General features: G+C 34.7%; 1 protein-coding gene across 1 annotated transcript in view; it reads left to right on the top strand.

Annotated features, from left to right (window-relative positions):
- LOC129229479 (equilibrative nucleobase transporter 1-like) overlaps positions 1–20,281 on the top strand; it is a 94,607-nt gene that overhangs the window by 18,054 nt on the left and 56,272 nt on the right. The window contains exons 2-3 of the mRNA XM_054863792.1: positions 6,216–6,479; positions 15,842–15,984. Of these exons, the coding sequence (XP_054719767.1) occupies positions 6,255–6,479; positions 15,842–15,984 (368 nt within the window). The 5' untranslated portion in view covers positions 6,216–6,254. The remainder of the gene's footprint in view (positions 1–6,215; positions 6,480–15,841; positions 15,985–20,281) is intronic.

The following is a 20,281-nucleotide window of genomic DNA, read 5'->3' as shown; positions in this document are numbered from 1 at the left end:
CCTAAAAATCTATTTTTGCTTGACATGATTTCATTGTGACAAGTTTGCCGTAACGTCTGTGCGTACATGCATGTGAACAAGCATTTCGCATAATGTGTCTTGTATTTATCAAAAATGTTTAGGTGTTGAAAATTAGTTGCGCCTGCATCCCCCCCCCCCTGTATCCCAATTGATCCTATTAATGCTGTGGACTCCTCGGAGCACCCCTCGCTTCTCAGTGCGACAGCCACTTTGGGAACCCCTATAAACAGAGCATGTGTACGTGAGCCTTTTATTTTGATTGAAATCGAATGTTCCGCAAGGGCACTGTAATTGTTTGTATCAGGTCGTAGTTCCTATCGAGAAGCTCTTCTTAATTTTTTTTTTCCGACGACTAAAGCTCTACACTAAGAATTCTGAATAGTAGTAACTGGCTACCAGAGTCACAAAATATGGTAGCCACTTTTGAATTTTGGTAGCCATTTTTTAAAATCTATACAGGGTGTCCGAGAAAGACCCGTACAACTTCAAAAATTTATTGAAAGAGAAACAATAGGATTACAGCGAAACTAATTTGTACATTAGATAGAATAACTCAAAAAGTTTTTTTCCTATAACTTAAGCAACCTTAGGAAATTTCTACATGAGATCCTTTTGTAGCACGAACAATATCAAGATGATAATCGAATTCCATCCACGATCGTTTCAGCATGCTAACATCAACAGTAGCTACAGCTGTTTGGATGTTTTGTTCCGTTGTGTTTGCGTATCGGATTTTGTTTCAATAAACCACGCAACACATTGAGCTTTTTTCACGCGATCCGCCATTGAAATAACTAAAATGCTTTAATATTCCTCTGCGTGACATATAGCGTCATATATAGTCAGAAACATACTGCAGAAAAAAACTTTTTGAGTTATTCTATGTAATGTACTAATTAGTTTCGCTGTAACCCTATTGATTCTTTTTCAATAAATTTTTGAAGTTGTACGGACCTTTCTCGGACACCCTGTATATTTAACGCAAAAAATGAAAAATCCTGAGGTCTGCCCGAATTACGTTGCCAAGGTGAAGACGTAACGTCTCAGGGTTGAAAACGTGTTGTCATAGCACGATATACGGTATGAATTTTTACATATAAAAAAACACATGGTGACACACTTTGGCGACTAATACCTGATTTTTTGGTAGCCATTTTCAATGAAATGGTCGCCCGTTGGCGACTGGCAACCACTAATTTAGAGTTTTACCAAAGATATTTCGCCTACTATTGAGATTACTATTGCCAACAGTTCAGTATTTCGCGCCACTTGGCGAGTCATGTGGCCACAGAGCTCCCATTACATTTTCATTACTAGCAGTAAAAGAAGTTTTGTAGTCACTAAAGATTTTTCATATTTCAATGGAATTTGTTTTTGGTAATTAAAAAAAATATTTCTTTGAATAAGCGTGCAAGAAAGTCACGCGGAGTCCACACTTATTTTTTTTTCCTTCTATTGCTTTGAGTATGAGTCAAACCACGGGACGTGCTACGATTACAAAACATTCCTTACATAAGCGTTTAATAATTAATGAATTAATTATTTTTTCGGAAGGCAGCCAAATCTTATTCTACATGGAAGTTTCCGGTAAATATAGTAGGGTACTATCTTAAGCGTCTTTGATCACCGGAACTAGAATCTTAAGAAACGATCTAAAATAATGTTCGTATTTTTGAAAGAACACGGTAATCTTAATGCGTTCACAATGTGTTACAAGTTTTGATCATGACGGGTATGAATGATTTTGCAAATTGCAAAATTAGTAACTGAAACAGAAATAACACCTGAAAAGTACTTAATCAAAACTAATTCCTCATTTTTAGAAGGACTTGTTTCACTTTTTACACTGCTACTGCTTTTGAAAACGTAAATTGATGTAATTGCCAAATTAAGAAATAAACTTTACTAAAGAAAAAGGATATGGGGGATCAAATCACAAACGCGATGACTGGAGGGGATAGAACCTGCGTATAAAGTTTTGAGACTCGATCAAGATTTAAGAAAGAAAAAAAAGTTTGCAATCGCATGTTTGCTGAATTAACATAATAAAATCCATTTTTTTTGTCAAGTGTTTATAAAGACGTAACGTATTACCATTTTAAGAATATTATGCTTTTAGAATGATTTTTTTCCTTATTTTAGATATTGGTCAGGTATAGTAGAGAGTGATTTAAATTGGCAGAAGTGTACTTCTCTGTACCTGTGGTTAATTAAATTGGTTAAAAAAAATTCTTAATAACTGCGAATCAAATTTTTAGAATTAGGACAATCAAAACCGCATGAAAATTTGTTGTCTAACTGTGTTGAAAGTGCTGAGTTCAGCGGTGATGGCTATTTCTTCACGAAACTTGATCAGTAAGAATCCATAATTAGCTAACCACTTCAAAAGAGAAAAATACTGTTTAAATGAACCTAAAAATATAAGCAAACATGCAGCGATTCAAATGAAAATTAAACGCAAATAATACAATGATATTGGAAAAACATATGATACAATAAGTAATACAATGATATTGCAATACCAAGTAAAACAGTAAAACAAAACTACTGTTAGTAAATTACGAATAATTACTTTAGTGAATGAAAATTAAATGAATGAATTACCGTTAGTAAGTTTTAAAAAAAGGTAAGAGAATCGTACGATCAGTGAATAATCACTGTTAAACAAACACAGAGCCTCAGAAAAGACTAGATACCTTCACTACAAAAGTCTGTACCCTCAAAGACAAATAAATTTTCATGTGGTTTTAATTCTGATGTTTCTCTTTAAACTACTACGAGGCGTATCCGGGAAGTAAGTACCGTTTCGTTCTAATGCCGCTGCAGCGCTGCTGTCGGCGCTCAGTGCATGCGTACTTGTTTCCTCTGTTCATCGGCTACAAACTCGCGCCATTACGGTTGATTTGTCTTGTGTTTTGCTTTTACTGTGGCCGTATATAATGTTTAAAAAAATCGATGATCCCGCCGACTGTGAAATTCGTTCTGTGATCCGGTTTTTGAATGCAAACGTAGAGGAATGCTCAGTGAAGGATTTGTGTTGCTGCATGACAATGCTCGGCCCCATACTGCTCGTGACACTCAAAGACTAATTGAACAGTTCGGTTGGGAGCAGTTTAATCACCCGCCGTACAGCCCAGACTTGGCACCGTCTGATTTTCACTTGTTCCTGCACATGAAACGAGAACTTGGAGGTAGGCGCTTTTGCTTGTGATGACGACGCAAAAAACGCTGTAAATTTATGGATCTCTTCATTGGCGGCAAGTTTCTTTGAGGCAGGTATAAATAAGCTGGTGAGCCGCTACGACAAGTGCCTCAACAATGGTGGAAACTATGTTGAAAAATAATTTAAGGTAAGATCTTTCATGTAAACATTAAATTATCTTTAGAAAAAAAATTATAGCTTTTTTTTTTCAAAACGGTACTTACTTTCCGGATACGCCTCGTACTTTTGCACTAACTGTATTTACACTTTTTGTACCTGTGGTAAATTAAATTTTTTAAGAAAAATTTCTTAACCATTGTGCGTGAAATAACAAACGTCTGAACACCCAAAACCGCAAGTAAATTTGCTGTCTATCCATGTTGAGCTGAGGGTGCTGAGCTCAGCGGTGACGGTCACTTCTTCCCGAAATGAGATCAAGCTCAATAGGGATCCATCCTTAACTAACTACCTCAAAATTGAAAAATATTTGGCAAATGAACCTAAAAATGAAATAAAAATCAATCATTACATTAATTTAAATGGAAGTTAAATACAATGCTATTGTGAATAGCATTGTAAACAGTAAAACAAAACAACCGTTAACAAGTGAGAAAAAAATGTAAATCTAGGAATCGCATGATCAGTGAAGAATCACTATAAAACAATCGCAGAGCTGCAACCAAAGGAAAAAGAGTAACTTCAAAATGTTGCCGTTAAACAGAGAAATTCGTTGCATTGAGACGTGTTAACTACACAACGTGCTGTGAATCCGACATGTTTTTATTGCGTCCTGAAAAGTTACTTATCATGCAGTAATCTGGTTCAATGGTACAAGCCATCGATATTCAATTTATCATCATGACATCAAGTCAGTCAATTAAATGGACACTTTTTAAATTCATTAAAAAGGGTTAAACTGCTACTTCCCTAAATCTTTGGTTTATATTTAGTCAAATAACTATTTTTAACGCCACTGAAAAATACTTTCATCTTTTTAGCGCATTTTTTTTCACTTCGAATTGACTTTATTTAACTGTATTTCCTTTAGTCATTATTTACAATGGATTATATTGTTTTCAAATGGTGTTTTTTTTTTCTACTTTCTTTCTCTTTTGTATATACGAAGGGGAGGGGGCAGAACGCCATAACTTTCTCAATACTTTACCAAACTTTAAAATACGGCATCATTTCAAATATTTTATTCACCACTTTCAGTGAAAAAAAAAGGGACAATTCATAATTTTGTTGTTTTGCAGGAAAAAAAACTGATTTATTCTGTTTTTTAATACACACGCTTCAATGCATAACATCCCGAAATGGAGACTCATTGACCTAGTTGCGTCGTACATATAGTGCTAAGGTCGTGAGTTCAAATCCTCATGGGTGGAAAAAATATCGTTTTAAATATTTATTTTCTTCAGCAGAATTCCGATTCAAGTTTCATAAATATATGATCTAAACACTTTGCAGGATTCTGAGCTGCACTCCCCAATTGATAAAATCAAAGAAATAAGACATCAGCTTTAACATAGTAAATCGCTGTGTAACTGTTTAAAAGTGTTTTTTAAATAGAGGCATATATTTTAATGTATATTGTTGCATTAAAGGTATTTAGTATATAGCACCGCGAGATGGAGGGCCGTTACTCCAGTTGGTAAGAGCGTAATGCTAATAACGTGACGTTTCTGGGATTGAATCTCCCAATGGGCCAGAGAATGTAGATTTTGAATGACTGATTTTCTACAGCTGAATTCTGATCAAAACTTCCATGAATATATAATCTTAATCATTGGGAGCAGAATTCAAAAATACCGTTGTGTTCTTGCTCTTAACGGTGTTTTTTATGGGTACGTAATAAATTCTTTAATACTTCATCAAGCATCAAAAGTAGGACATTTTAAAGATTTTTGTAACGCTCTCAGCGGAAAATAAACAAACAAGTCATATTTTTGCTGTTATTACAAAAAGGCTATATATATATATATATACAGGGTGATTGTAATTGAAGTTCCACTTTCAAAACGCTGTAAAAATACAACCACTGGTCAGAATGACGTCAAATTTGAACGGAATATTATCGAAGACGGGGGAAACGTATAGCAGAAAAAAATAAATAGTTGTAGTTTTTAGCAATAGATGGCGCTGTAAGCATCATAATTTAATTATATTGATTTTTAATTGTAATGAGGCCAAAAACCGCAGAAAAAACAGCAGTAAAAATCAAATCGGTCTTTAATTTTCCTCAGACTGGCGCAAAAGTTGTTCAATATGCTGTCCCCCGCCTGTTTTCTGAAACAAGTTGAAATCGAGAAACAGCATGTTCCACAACAGATCGAAGTGTTTCCTGGGTCACGTTTAGAATGTGTTGCGCAATGCGTGCCTTCAGCTCAGCAATGTTTGCAATCGGAGCATTGAACACAACAGTTTTCAGATACCCCATAGCCAGAAATCACACGGGTTAAGATCAGGTGATCAGGACGGCCAGGCTGTAGGGAAATGGCAACTTCAATGAGTCGTGCGCATACAGGTGTTTTGATTTACATATTTTGACACCTGCAGATCCATTTATTGCTAAAAATTCCAACTAATTATTTTTCTTCAGCCATTCGTTTTCCCCCTTCTTCAATAATATTTCGTTGAAGTTTGACGTCATTCTGACCAGCGGTTTTAATTTTACAGCGTTTTGAAAGTGGAACTTTAATTATAATCACCCTGTATATATAACAGGCTTTTGAATTCTTTATGTCGAGTGCGAATGCTTCGCACTGGTCAGCTAGTTGACTACATTTAACTTACCTTACGGCTGTCTTTCTTTTAGTAATAATGGTTAATTTCAACATTTCTGAGTAAGTCATTCATCGCATTTAAGCATGTTTGTTACACATATCTTGCAAGATTGAAACAAAACTGCATAATGATGCCACAAAGAAAATAGCTCGCCTCAGCGCTTCTCTCACAATACAACATTAAGATCATTTTTAACAATTTTCAGGTGACACTTGAGCTGAAGTGAATTGAAAAGCATCCAGCAATGCGTCAGCTGACCCGGCACTTCCTTCTCTGGTACGGCCTCCTGGAAACATTCGTCTTCACGGGGAACATCTTCGGATGGACAGCCCTCCACTACATGCTGAGGAAAGAAGGGATCTACGAGCAGGTTTGCGAAGAGGAGAGTCTCAGTGTGAACACTTCTGGATGGAACGCAACATTCTGGGACACGAATTTGTCTTCTCCTGTGAACAAATCTATAGCAACAGTAAGAAAAAATATTTTTGCTTAATAGTTGAGCGCCAAAAATCCGAACTAACTGGCAACATAGGTAGTTCGGATATTCAAATTGTTCGTATTTCCAAAAATAACTAAGAAATTACCGTTTAGGAATTTTGTGTGTAATTTAATCAATTTAGTTGATTACACAATTATAGATATTCGAGCAATTTATTATGGGTTATTCTTCATCAGATTGAGTTCACAGTTTTAACGTTTAAATATATGTTCGGTATAATGAATGTAGTGATCATTGGAAAAGCGCTATCAGCAAATTTTGAGTCACAATGAGTTCCCTATTATCTAAGTTAATTTAAAAATCGGGTTTTTATGAAAAACTGATTGGCGTTGAAACTGTCCACTTATTGTTGGAAAAAAGGACCCCTCCCCGCTCTGGCAACATCAACACCGCTAATTTAAAGAATAGTTAGATCCTTTACTGTGTCATTCAATTGCTCTGAAGAAATTCTATTCACTTTCCATGTACAGGTATGATCGGAATCCGTTAAAAATCCTTGATTTTGTGTTATAATCAAAAAGTTATTTTTGGATATCCTTAACCTCCTTGAACTCATACTACTAAATTGTTTCAGAAAGAGAAAAAAAGAAAGCGTTTTTGAGCAATCACGTTGCTTATTGTTCTCATTTGACTGTTTTGAATTCCTATGATTTTATGAACATATTTTTTTGAAACAAAAGAATATTTTTATCACAAAATTCGCACTTTAGTTTTTGTTTTGAAACAAAAATTTTTTTAATTTTTATTGATACTGAAAATCAATTTAGACAAGTTACTGGAACGAGAACGGGACGGTTCCAATACACCACATAGGTAGCAATATATTTTTTAAAGATACTTGGTGCGCTGCCTGGCGTTGCATGGTCTGCCTCGAAAATCAAACTTGTGTCAAGTGACTTATGATCAACAATCTCATTCAAATAAAAGAAGAAGAAAAAGTCAAATTTCCCGTTAGTGTGTAGAAAAGAGCAATTTCATGAATAAAATTTAAATTTATACCTGTGTGGATTTAAAAAAAAATTAATTCCAAACAGGATATTTTTATTAAGTGGGGTAAATATTCTGTATCGCGGATTTTCTGGCGACCCCCCCCCCCCATAGGGTGGCGAAAACCTGTCTATGTGAATTCCTGAGCCCATCAAAAGACTTCTACTTCAAATTTAGAAAAAATTAGAAGAAACTGTGGATTTGTATAAGGAAGCCCCCTATGTGAGTTTCTGAGTATCAAAGTACCTCTGTGCCAAATTTGGCAAAGATCCGACTTACAAATTGATACAAATCCACGCATACACAGACACATACAGCCATTTTCGAAGTAAAACTTTTTATGCGAGGGCTTTGAAATTCTGATCCTCAACCTTTATGTGTGACGCAAGTGACGCATTAATTGTTTTTATGTGTATAGATTATTAAAATAGAGGTTTCATACAGGTAAATTCTAACAAAGACAATTAAATATTTTACAACAATTTATTGTAATTCTTGAAAGTTTTTATAAAACGGAGCTGCCCCCTTCTTATACAAACATCTTCAACAGTTAAATTTCGACAAGAAGTCGCTTTTGAGGTAGGTAAGTTCAAGCTAAACAAACTTCAACTGAAGCAAAAAGATTTAATTGCATAAAATTATTTTCAGAAACAGTGTATTCTAAGAGGTGATACTATCTATCTGCGTAATTTCCTCACACGAGTTACTGTCGGAAAACATCTCGACAATTTGGCAGAAAACATAAAAAGTTACGATCTCAACGTGACGCTATTAAAAGCAAGGAAGTGTAGAACCTTACACTTTTATATTAACAGGTGGCAGAGAATCGTGTGTTATGAAATAATTTTCACGTTTGTCTCGGATTTTTTAACATGTGATACCGGCAGTAAAATGTCGGAACATTTCTTTTCCAACAATTCACGTTTGTTTTATTATGCATATAGAATCCGACAAACATTGTCGCCAAGAAACACTTTGAAACAGCAGACAGATTAAAAACTAGAAAAAAAAAAAAAAAAAGTATCCCTAAACTATTCAAGAGACACATTTCTTCAAATACTGGAGAGAAATAAAAACTTCTGAGAAAAGTTCCTTCTTTAGTTTAGAATGTTTCAAAAGACGTAGATATACTACAACTGTATACATGTATGGGGAGGGGAGGACATCATTCTGCTTTCTTGTAAATCGACATCTTTCCGAACTTGATTGATGACTAAATAACTAAATTCAGCTTGAATGAATGAACTCGCCAATTTCGTCGACTTCTTTCTGTTTATGTGTCATTATTGCATGCAACCATCATGATCAAGGTCACGTGACGTTTGTCCAGACACCAGACAATCAGAGGTGACTTTTTGGTGAACATTACATACAGTCATACATACAGTCGGGTTTTAATAAAAAAATATTTTAGTTTTTACTGTGTTTTAAAAAGCGGTCAACTACTGGAAATGAGTGGTCAATTACTGGCGAAATCTTTAACCAAAACCTTTGTTACTACTACTGAAAATAATTTGAAAAATAGTAACTAAAACAGAAAAATGACTAGCAATCCTTAATCCTGATAGTTTTATTGACGCATAAAAAAAAAAAAATTCAAATTGTTTCTTGTGAAATTAAGTTGAACTTGTAGGAACGTTCATACAATGGTCAACTATTGTCGAATCACCCGACTGAGAGTTACCAGCTCATGGCCTCAGGGTTGTCTGGCTCAAAAACAATTGCGATCCCACAATTTACATAATTTACGCATTCGATACTATTACTGTAGAAATGTCAATTAGTAACACGAAGTAACTACTTAACATGCATATCTTTCCTTAAATAACAATAATTTTACAATTACTTCAGCACTATGTCGTCATTCTTAATGAGTCGATCAAATAACGCTCAGAGTGCTTTCATATACAGTGTATGTGGGGAAAAAAAAGTTAAAGGTAATGAAACACTCGAGGTGAAACATATCGTTCTTTTGTGTAGCTGATTCCATGTAATAAAAAGGCAAGATCAAGGACGGTGTAAAAAGCAGTCTTGATGAATGGGATGTCAAGGATAATGGACGTCTGCTTTCATTGTCCAGGTGTTGATATGAATGAACTGCTTAACAAAATCGTGTTACAAAATGGATTTTCTTTCAGTTACTTAATTTCCTCGTGTCTGACGCTTAATTACTGAGCAAATGAGAGGTATCAACGGTGATTTGTAAACCAAGGACACGCTCATCTCCGTCGAAAGCTGGATTTGCCACAAAATAATCTAGATGGTAGAAAAGGCTTACATTTTAATGAATTGTTGAAGCAATGCTATGCTGTAGCAAGTAAAATACATTTTGTAGTAAGTTACCGCCCTAAGCCAGGGCTAAGGCAGAAATACTTAAAATACACCACCAGCTCAGTTATTCCATCCGAGGACTGCAGTTTCGTGCTTTTTAGCACTCATCAGCCCGGAATAGGAATCACATGAGCTGGTGGCGAAAATCCTCTTAAGGGAGCCAAGAGAGCCAAACAAACTGGTAGATAATGTAGAATTAGCACACCAGACGAGTGACCGCAGCAATGGTGCGGTTCAAATCAAAAGATTGATGGCAAGGCGTGGTATTTTTTAGTAAGTTACCGCCCTAAGCCAGGGCTAAGGCAGAAGCTCTCCCTTAAGAGGATTTTCGCCACCAGCTCATGTGATTCCTATTCCGAGCTGATGAGTGCTAAAAAGCACGAAACTGCAGTCCTCGGATGGAATAACTGAGCTGGTGGTGCATTTTAAGTAAGTAAAATACATGCAGTGAAATCAATTACTAACTAGTGAATTCAATTAAAAGCAGGGTCCGACTGATTCCGGACCATTAAAAAAAGAAAAAGAAAAAGAAAACTTGGTCACCAGTTCTTATAGTACAGAACTGTATAAAATATTCTTATAAAGTATGAGAAATAATTTGTCCGCTGCCTACAATTAGTCCTGGCTCCTAAGATTATGCATTTTTTGTAAGTTATTAGTCTCAGGTATTACACATGTCACATTTTTAATCCTGTAATTAAAATAAAAAATAAATTAATGTTTTCATCAACGTGAAACATAGTAAATAAATAAATGCAATTTCAGTAAAAAAGTATATGTAAATAAATGTAATGTCTGAAACTGCAAAAATAGCAGTCGGGGTTAAAATGAACCCTTTTTTTCTATTAAAAAAAAAAAGAGTTCATTTTAAAGTTTTTTTCTTTTTTTTTCATCTTCAAAAATTTATTTATGAAAAAATATTAAGCAAAAGTGCGTACCATTTTAAGAGAAATTGCACGTTTATAACATTGTTGATATTTAGATACTTATATTCACTGGAGGCATGTTTTTGCAATGAATTATGAAAACAAAATTTGGGTGAAAATGTATTTGAAAGAACATTATACTTGAGGCAATGAGAAGCGAAGGGATGCATGTGGACATTTTCAAGTTTTGAATAAAACGCGTATAAATATAACGTTCTAGGTAGGCGTTCATTGATTTTTACTTCCTTTTACAAAAAAGGAAGCATTGTATTCGCGAAAATATTTTCACTCAAAATTCGGCCTTAATTTCCACTTTGCTCACCCCCGAATTAATGTTGAGTTTCTTTTTTCAACCCGACTACACGCAGATAAGTGCCTAAGAACGTATAAACACCCAAAATATCCATTTTGATATTCCCCGAGTTAATTACAACGACTTTTCTCGTGACGCCCGTATGTATGTGCGGATGTATGTCGCATAACTCAAGAACGGTATGTCCTAGAAAGTTGAAATTTGGTACGTAGACTCTTAGTGGGGTCTAGTTGTGCACTTCCCCTTTTGGTTGCATTCGAGTGTTTCTTAATGGGTCTTTTGCTCCCTTTTGTGGGGAAATCATTGTTAATTTCGATGTATACTCAAGTGGTGTTATAATTTGGCGGACACTTGGCGATATATCGCCAGTCTTTTGGTCGCCAAGTTGGCGACAAATTTGGCGTTTTTTTTTTTTTTTTTTTTTTTTTTTTTTTGAAATTTTGCTTCAATTTGGTCACTGGGGTGATATTTAGAGAGTAAACTATTGAATCACATTAATGGGATAGTAACATTGTCCCACATAAATCACAGTAATGGGAAAATGGCATTAAAATTGGAGTAAAAGGAAGTCATCTGATGCACACATTAACTCGTTTTTTTCAAAATCATGCTGTACAGCAGCACCTACCAGGACTACTAGTGCTATCTCTTGCCCCAAGACAGAGGAGGGGTTCACCTACCATTTGTACTGGTTATCTCCAAATTTTTAATTTTGCCACTTGCATCCCTTTGCTTCTCACTATCTCATTTGTAAAAACTTAATCTAAGATCTATTACTCTGTAATTTGAAATTTCATCTGACATTTTTTTTTTTTTTTTTGCTATGCTGTAAGCCATAGATAAAAGTATAAAACTTTGCAAACTCATACCAGAGGATCCGTGGTGCTAAATGGTTATAACTCAAAATTTTCTAACGGGGGTATTTGCTCATGACAAACCGTTAATAAAGTACCATACTTTTTTCAAGTAGTACAATTGTTTGGTGATTCCATAAAGTGTTGGAAGGATAAACAATGGCCTCTAGGTAACTTTTGGAAAAAGAAAAAAATTGAGAGGGGAAAAATCAAAAAAGTTCAACAGTACAGCACTCTCCTCAACTCGTACTCAATTCGTGCACAAAATATATTATTCATGACTATGTTTAAACTACCAATATTTTATTCCAAATATAAGATTATTTTCTGTTGGACGAGGTGTGAGGATCAGTTCTTTGAATATCGTTTGCATTATCTTTTTCTTCTTTACTTCTTTACTAATAATAAAGCTGAAAGTCTCTCTGTCCGGAGGACGTCTGGATGTCTGTGACGCGCATAGCGCCTAAACCGTTCGGCCGATTTTCATGAAATTTGGCACAAAGTTAGTATGTAGCATGGGGGTGTGCACCTCGAAGCGATTTTTCGAAAATTCGATGTGGTTCTTTTTCTATTCCAATTTTAAGAAAAAAAATATCATAAGATATGGACGAGTAAATTACGAAATTATCAAACGTGGAACCCTAACATGGGCACAAGCCAATTGGCGAGATACGAAATTATCATAACGTGGAACCGTAAGATGGGTACAAGCCAACTGGCGAGAGAATTCACCATACATTATTTGTAAATATACAGGCGAACCAAAAGACCTTTTGATTTTTCTATTACGGGCAAAGCCGTGTCACTAGTACTAGTAATAAAGCTGAAAGTCTGGATGTCTGTGACGCGCATAGCGCCTAGACCGTTGGGCCGATTTTCATGAAATTTGGCACACGATTAGTTTATAACATGGGGCTGTGCACCTCGAAGCGATTTTTCGCAAATTCGATTTTGTTCTTTTTCTATTCCAATTTTAAGAAAATTTTATCGAGCAATTATCATAACGTGGACGAGTACAAAAATTATCATAACGTGGAAAATGGGCGAGCAAATGAACATATCAAATTGGCGAGAAATTCATCGTCCATTATTTGTAAATATACAAGCTAACCAAATGAACTCTTAATTTTCTACTGCGGGCAAAGCCGTGCGGGTACCGCTAGTTAAAGATAAAAGCAATAAAAAATTCTAAAAACAGTTCGATTTACTCAAACAAGTCCAGCAAGATACAACTGTTTTTAGAATTCATAAAAAAAAGAAAAAAAAACCTAATAGCAGGTCTAGGTCAGTCATTTTTTCCAACAACGAAGAAAAAAGCTTGAATGGGCTTAACAACCATCGCGGGTTGTTCGTTCCGCTACAAATGTACCATTCATTCTAATGTTTTTCTCGTAAAACTCACTCGATTCTTCCCAGAAGAAAGCTTTACACCAGTGCAACAAAATTTAAATGACATTAAAATCAATTTTCTAATTATTATTCCAACTAAATGTCGTTTGGCGAATTGAGGTCAAGGCATACTAAAATGGTAAAACGTGTTAAAAAATAAATTAACAGATAGTAGTGAAAAGAAAAAATATATTATTAACGCTGAGGTGTGAAAGTGTAAGATGAAGGTTTTAGAACGGTTGATTGCTGATGCGATGAGTTTTAAGAATCATTTTTTGTTTAATCTCTTATCTCCCATGTTCTCCACTTCTTCCAAGCATGATTGATTACAAGTTAGTTTCAGAAAACGTGATTCATTCATTGTTCTGTTAAATAATATTCTATTTGTGTTTGAAACGTGGCAACAGCAAAGTCGGTGGATAATTCGTTGTTAATCCGTTTTTACTTTAAAATGGTAAGAGATTATGATCATAAAGAACTAGACTAACGATGTCACTAATTAGCGTGGGACAACGCTGTTGTCTGATAAACGGTCTTTCAACCTATGTTTTGTTATTGGGATTTCTAAGATTGCCTTTATTGTTATGAATTTACTAAAACAGGTATTTCCGAAATTTTGCAATTGGCGGCACCCTTTGAAGAATTAGAATTTTCCCATAGTATGCTACTATGTCTCGGATACTCTCATATATTGATAACATGCACAGCTCGCAGCAACCCACGCCTTTTATTACGGCACCCAGTTCAGGAACGGTAAAATATTGAGTGGTAGAACACATGGTACTTGAATCATGGGTTGGGCTTCGAATAGTGACAGGTGTATAATGTGAATATTATTGATCAGTGTAGAGTTTTTTTCCGAGCATGTCTTAGTGGTACATAATGCATTCTAAGCTGTAGATGCATTATGATTGAAGCCAATGATCCTCATGAGTCTTCGTGCTCCACCTGTTTAGCAAAATATTAGTACACAAGATCTTCGACAGTTGGACTAGAATCAAAGTAATGAATATGAAACCAAGTCTGTAGTGTGTCTCAAATTGAAATAAAAGAATTGCCACAAGACTTCTGTAAGTCATAGAATTGACGTTAAAGCCAATGACCAGCGCATAACAATGGTTCAGTAAAATGGCACCAATCGCAGAGCACAGTAACAAGTCATTGATCATGTAACTTATTGCGTCAACTAAGTGCAGGACATAAGTGGCAAATTTTGCTTAATGTTGTGCAATACGTTTTTCAAAGCAATCTCTTATATAATTAAAAACTGAGCGTATCTATGTATGTCCAAGCTTCTTCTCCTGAACGACAGTGAACTGACCATCGAACCAGGTATCGATGGATTCGTAATCTTCCCGTCTTCATGTTTGGATATTTAACATAATCCTCCGATAATAATTAGCGGAGATATCAATTAAAAACTATTAATTATGAAACTTGGATTTCGACATGAAATCCCTATTTTTCGAAGGCTTTCCTCCATTCAAATTATTACTATTCAGTGCTTCATCTCAACTTTCCGCAACAATGCTTTTAATAAAATGTATAGCGGGTGAAGAAAATCATTGAGATGAAAGATCTGTTGCCATTTTTTTCTCGAATATGAACAGGTAAAATTCTTTTTTTTTTTTTTTTTGAGGCTTTTCCTGTAATCAGGGGATTTAAAATGTTTACTTTTTGGGGTTTTCCGCAATCTGCCGCAAAATTTCACTGACTTTTTTTTTTTTGGTTCAAGCCTGAGTGTTGAAATCTCGTCACTTGACACAACTTTTATTTTCGAGGTGGACCGTGCAAAGCCGGGCGACGCAGCTAGTCAAGAAAATATTTTGTGTCTTATAAAAATAAGCTGTTGCATATTCATTTAGTTATTTTATTTATTTTTTTAAATGATTGCTAGGAAAGAAAATGAAAAAAAAATATAGTGAGATAAACCAAATTACTTATGCTAAACTTATAAAAGTACATCATTGTATGGTGTAAAACTGCTACAAGATGGCACTTAGCAAGGTTAGCTTGGTTTTTGTAAGGACACACAGGTTAGAAATATTCAAAAATTCTCTGAATTAGGGTGCATAAAAAGAAAGAAAAGGTCGTAAAGCCTGAGCCCGATTAAGATATCAAGGGGCCCAAAGCCAAATAATTTGTTGGAGCCAATGAATAAAACAATTTTAATCATTGACTAAAGCAATTTTATTCGTTGACTGAAACAATTTTTGCCATTTGGAGGCCCCTAAAGAGTGGGGGCCTAGGCCACGGCCTATTCAGTAATCAGGCCCTGCATAAAGCCTCACTAGCTTTACATTTGTCAAATCTTAGGTATCAGATATAAGCTTGAGGGCTAGTGATGAAATAAAAAAAAAATCCCATGACTAAGCAATTGGCTACACGAATGCGTAATTATTAGATTTTGTAGAACCAATTACTGCGACTAACTTTTCGCCAATACATTCAGCTTAAAAGTATAAACGCCAAAACTAATTTCTTGAATGTTTGGAATTAATTAATTTATTTAGTTTCTCTTTCATTTTCCAGCCAACTTACCGTACTTGTGAAGAACAAGACCGCATTCTCAATTTAGCCTACACAATTGGAAGCTTTTGCATGGGCTCGACCTCCTTCATATGGGGATTTCTACTGGATAAATGGGGGTTACGAATCGTTCGAATCATCATCAAGTAAGTGTTCTTTATTATGAGCTGCAGAATAAAACAAATTCTGATTTGTGATAAAACTTCATTTTTTAAATTATAGAACATTTCACGGTGAAATATGAATAAGATGAAAACTTATTTCAACTGAAACACAGACTTTCAAAGAATTGCAGCCAATAGCTGTTTCAAAGCTATAAAAAGGCATACACATTTTCCGAAATCAAAATCCGAAATCCTTTTTGCATTGATGAAGGAAATGAAGAATCCGACTTGAATATTCCTCTTTGTCTTCATACTTCATTTCTTTGAAATTTAAGAATATGTAATTATTTGTGTTTTAAATTAAAAATTATAGAATGGAGATACAGGGAGGGTCAAAAGTATTTCATGCCTGAATTTAAAAAAGAAAAAAAAAACCTGAAATATGTACACGTTCTTTTTTTAATTGGAGAGACATCATAAAAGTTTTATGCAACGCAATCAATTTTTATAAAGTTCCACATAAGCTACCATAGTAGCATGTAAGACGTCAAACCCAAATTCAATTCAACTCCATGTGTTTTCCAGCATTTCAGCAGGTATTCCTGGAATGTCTTGAATGATTCAGTAGCAACATCCTGAACTGGTGCAATGAGACAGTGTTGCATATACTGTCAGACTGCATAAATTTTAATCATGTTTTTTGTAAATTCTTGAATCAGTTCCATCCATCTTTATTGGAACTACTAGAGAACACACCTCGTCTTAAATTGTTCTCCTTTCTTCAAGAGATAGAAATTTGGTCTTTAATTTAGTTTTTGTTCTGATGTCCCTGTTTTCGTTACGTATTTGTTTCGTTATTAACGTTTTTTATGTTACTCAAAATGATTTCTAAGTTAATTTTTTTTTATTCGTTTTTCAAAACTAAAACTTCGTTCAAGTGTTTTATGCTTTTTTTTTTTTTGGTAAACTTAAAATTTTTGAGAAGATTTATGCTCTTTACACCTTAGTTAAAACTCACTTTTCTGACACTTCTTTTTAAAAACTTTTTAACGATCGTTTGGCGCAGTGTAGCTTACTAAGGCCCTTGCGCCAAAGACAACCCAATTAAACCAACCAAACAGAACTCGTGTTCTCTTTCACACTCGTGCCTCTGTTAAAATTCAGATTGATAAATAAAACAAATACGTCTATAAATATTTGGAGGTTTCTTAATAGCATATGGGAAAACCAGAGTGTTAAAGCAGCCTCAAATACTCAATTGCAATAATACTTATACTAAAAAAGTCAACATCAAAACCTGTCTTTCCCCCCTTTTTTGTTACTAAATTTAAGAGAAAAGGAACCGCTTAAATGCGCACAAAATGTAATTTTCTAAAAAATTCGATTTTGTTCTTTTTTATTCCAGTTTATTAAGCGTTATTTGTTCATAAATTTTCAAATTTGGGGACAAAAAGTAGTCGCTCACTTTTAATTCAAATTTCAGTCAAAACGGTTAACCCTTTCACTTAAGATGAATTTAGTTCGAACTTTTAAAGTACAGCAGTTATTCCTTGCCAGCATTATAGTTATTCTGATTTCAAGCATCACTTTCGTTCAGACGCAAAGGGGGGGGGGACTTATTTCTCAAACTTCCCGATTAAAATTCTTTATTTGTTTACCATGCGCGTAAAAAACTTTCGTTTTTTTCTCTCTCTTTCTAACTCTCCCCCTCCCCCACAGCACTTTGTTTCCATTATTTTCATTATTTAAAATTGCTTACATCCAAGAAACCTTGGCGGTCAAGTTTAATGATGTTTGTGTCAAGAGATGTTTGTCTGCGAATGATCGTTAATAGGGGCCTCATTTTAACTCTTGAACCTGAAATACCTCGGACTTTGTAAAAACGAAAATCCTATTAAAAGTTTCTGTATTATTAAAAATTGAAATCAGGAAGCAGGAAAAGCATACATTACTAGTGCGCTCGGTAGACGAGCGCAATAGGTATGAAAAACATCCAAGAGTCCTTCAAAAAGTTTGAAAAATCCCAGCTTGAAATGATTGAGTGAAATTTATTTTAATTTCGCTAAGTGACTGTTATTGCACTTGTTGTATTTTTGCTAAGCAATGCTTCATTTCTTAAATAGTAAAAGTAAGATTCAAATTACAGGTTTTGTGTGTTTTTGCATTTTTTTTTCTTTTATTTTAACATCATTTATTTTGATGCCATAATTTGTATTAATGCTTCGCCAACTAAACCATTAGTTTTAGTATTTCATAAAAAAAAGGTTAGCTCTCAGAGGCACCTAGCTTTCTCAAAAATTTACTGTTCACTAGTTAGGATATCGTCGGCGTCCAAGCTAACACCACCAAGTCCAAGTTTAGTTTTGAGAATTCGTCAATTTAAGCTTTTGAAATAATTATAATAGTTGTAAATTTAACAGATGCATAATTCCTATGGGGGTTAATTCAGGAGTTTCGAACATATTCTAATTCACGTACCCCATTTTATTTGTCATTAAATATGCGTTTTATTTTAATGGCCATTTTATTAAAGTGGTTTTTTTTTCTTTGGTAATCAGATATAAAACTTACAAACTCTCTGAAAATAACTGGTGGGGACGCTGGGTTTTCTTTTCGTGTACAAAGTTTATCAATGTAGTGCCCTTGATTGGTTAATAACGCCCATAATAGAACAAGAGCTGTGCCCCCAAAACGCGATTTATCTCTTTTATGGCTTATGGCAGGTTAAAATAATAAAAAAATGCAATTAAAAACTTAGGTTCGAATCCCCCCCCCCCCCCCACTAATTTTGGGTCACAAGGCTGCGTGGGTGGATGAAAGGTCAAAAAAAGAAAAATATTAAAGTGATGAGTTAAATGGCTAAAAATTATATCATAACATTAAATTAATAAGAAAAAACACGTAGCGAATTTCTCCCCCAGCTATGTTGGGGTGAACGTGGTAGCCCCCAGGGGTAAAGTATCGATTATAAAACTTTAAAAAAAATTATCACTTTCGTGGGAGGGAATTTTACAGGGTATTAGTTTCATTATTTTGATTGCCAAAAAAAATTCCCCCCAGCAACTATGGGTCAATTTGTCAAAAAAAAATTTTTTTTTGTTCCTCTTTATTTGGTCCACGTCGAGTATTATTCGAACTTACGCATGACTGTTTAAATTGCAAAAAAAAAAAAAAAAAACCAAAGTTTGAACGTTTATTCGATAAAAAAAAAAAACTCGTAGCAATCCCCCCTCCACACCTATGGAGGGGGTTGGTGCGCGGTTTTACAACGTGGTGCTCCCCCCCCCCCCAAGGGTGAATTATTGATTGATTAAATTAAAAATAAATGATCACTTTCGTGGAGGGAATTTTACAGAGCATACATTTAATTGTTTTAATTGAAAAAACAAATCTCCCCCCCCTCCCCCTCCAGTAACTATGGATCAATTTGTCAATTTTTTTTTTTTTCTTTATTTGGTTTGAGTCGAGTACTATTCGCACTTTAGCCAGACCGCTTAAATTGCAAAAAACAAAATTTGAATGTTAATTCGTTAAAAAAACTCGCAGCAAATTCCCCCTATCTATTTGTGGGGGGGGGGGGGGTTGCTACGCGGTGCGCGGTTTTACAATGTAGTGCCCCCCAGGGGTGAACTATCGATTGATTAAATAAAAAACAAATAACTGTCGTGAGGGAATTTTACAGAGTATACATTTAATTGTTTTAATTGCAAAAAAAAAAAAAAAATCTCCCCCTACCCCCAGTAATTATGAGTTTATTTCACAAACAAAAGTGATTTTATGTTAAAATTGCAATAACGATTTTTTTACTTGTAAATGATAATGCGTTAATCCGATGTGTTAAATGAATATTTAAAATAATAATTTGGAAATTCATATAGATTTATTTACCTTCGGCATATTGGTTGTGATAGTGTCTATCTAGTTTGATAAAAATGTTCCTGCAATCTCGATGATATAAATCTGCTTCTGTTAAGAACTCGGAAAAATCTAAATCACGGAATTTCAGTTTTCAATGTTTTCGAATCTTTGAAACTTTTAATCCTTCAAATAAAGTTTCTGTCAAAACATTATCTTTTATCTGGTGGCTGGCTAAACTTAAAATTACCCTTTAAAACACTCATAATATAAAAACAGCAAAATATATTTTTGAAAAAAGGATTTTTTTTACGTTTTCAGTTTAAGGATGCGGTACAGGGTGCTCCGAAAAGAAAAAAACAATAGCTATAACGACTTCACTGTGTTGGCTACAGTTGATCACTGACGAAACTGCCCTCGGAACAGCAAGAAGAAATCATCACAGGCGTATACTTTCCCCTTCCTTCTTTTCATGCTGAGCACA

The sequence above is a fragment of the Uloborus diversus genome, chromosome 9, assembly GCF_026930045.1.
Source record: "Uloborus diversus isolate 005 chromosome 9, Udiv.v.3.1, whole genome shotgun sequence".
Classification (NCBI taxonomy): domain Eukaryota; kingdom Metazoa; phylum Arthropoda; class Arachnida; order Araneae; family Uloboridae; genus Uloborus; species Uloborus diversus.
Note: the sequence above shows the minus strand (reverse complement) of the source record. Positions and strands in the feature narration are given on the sequence as shown.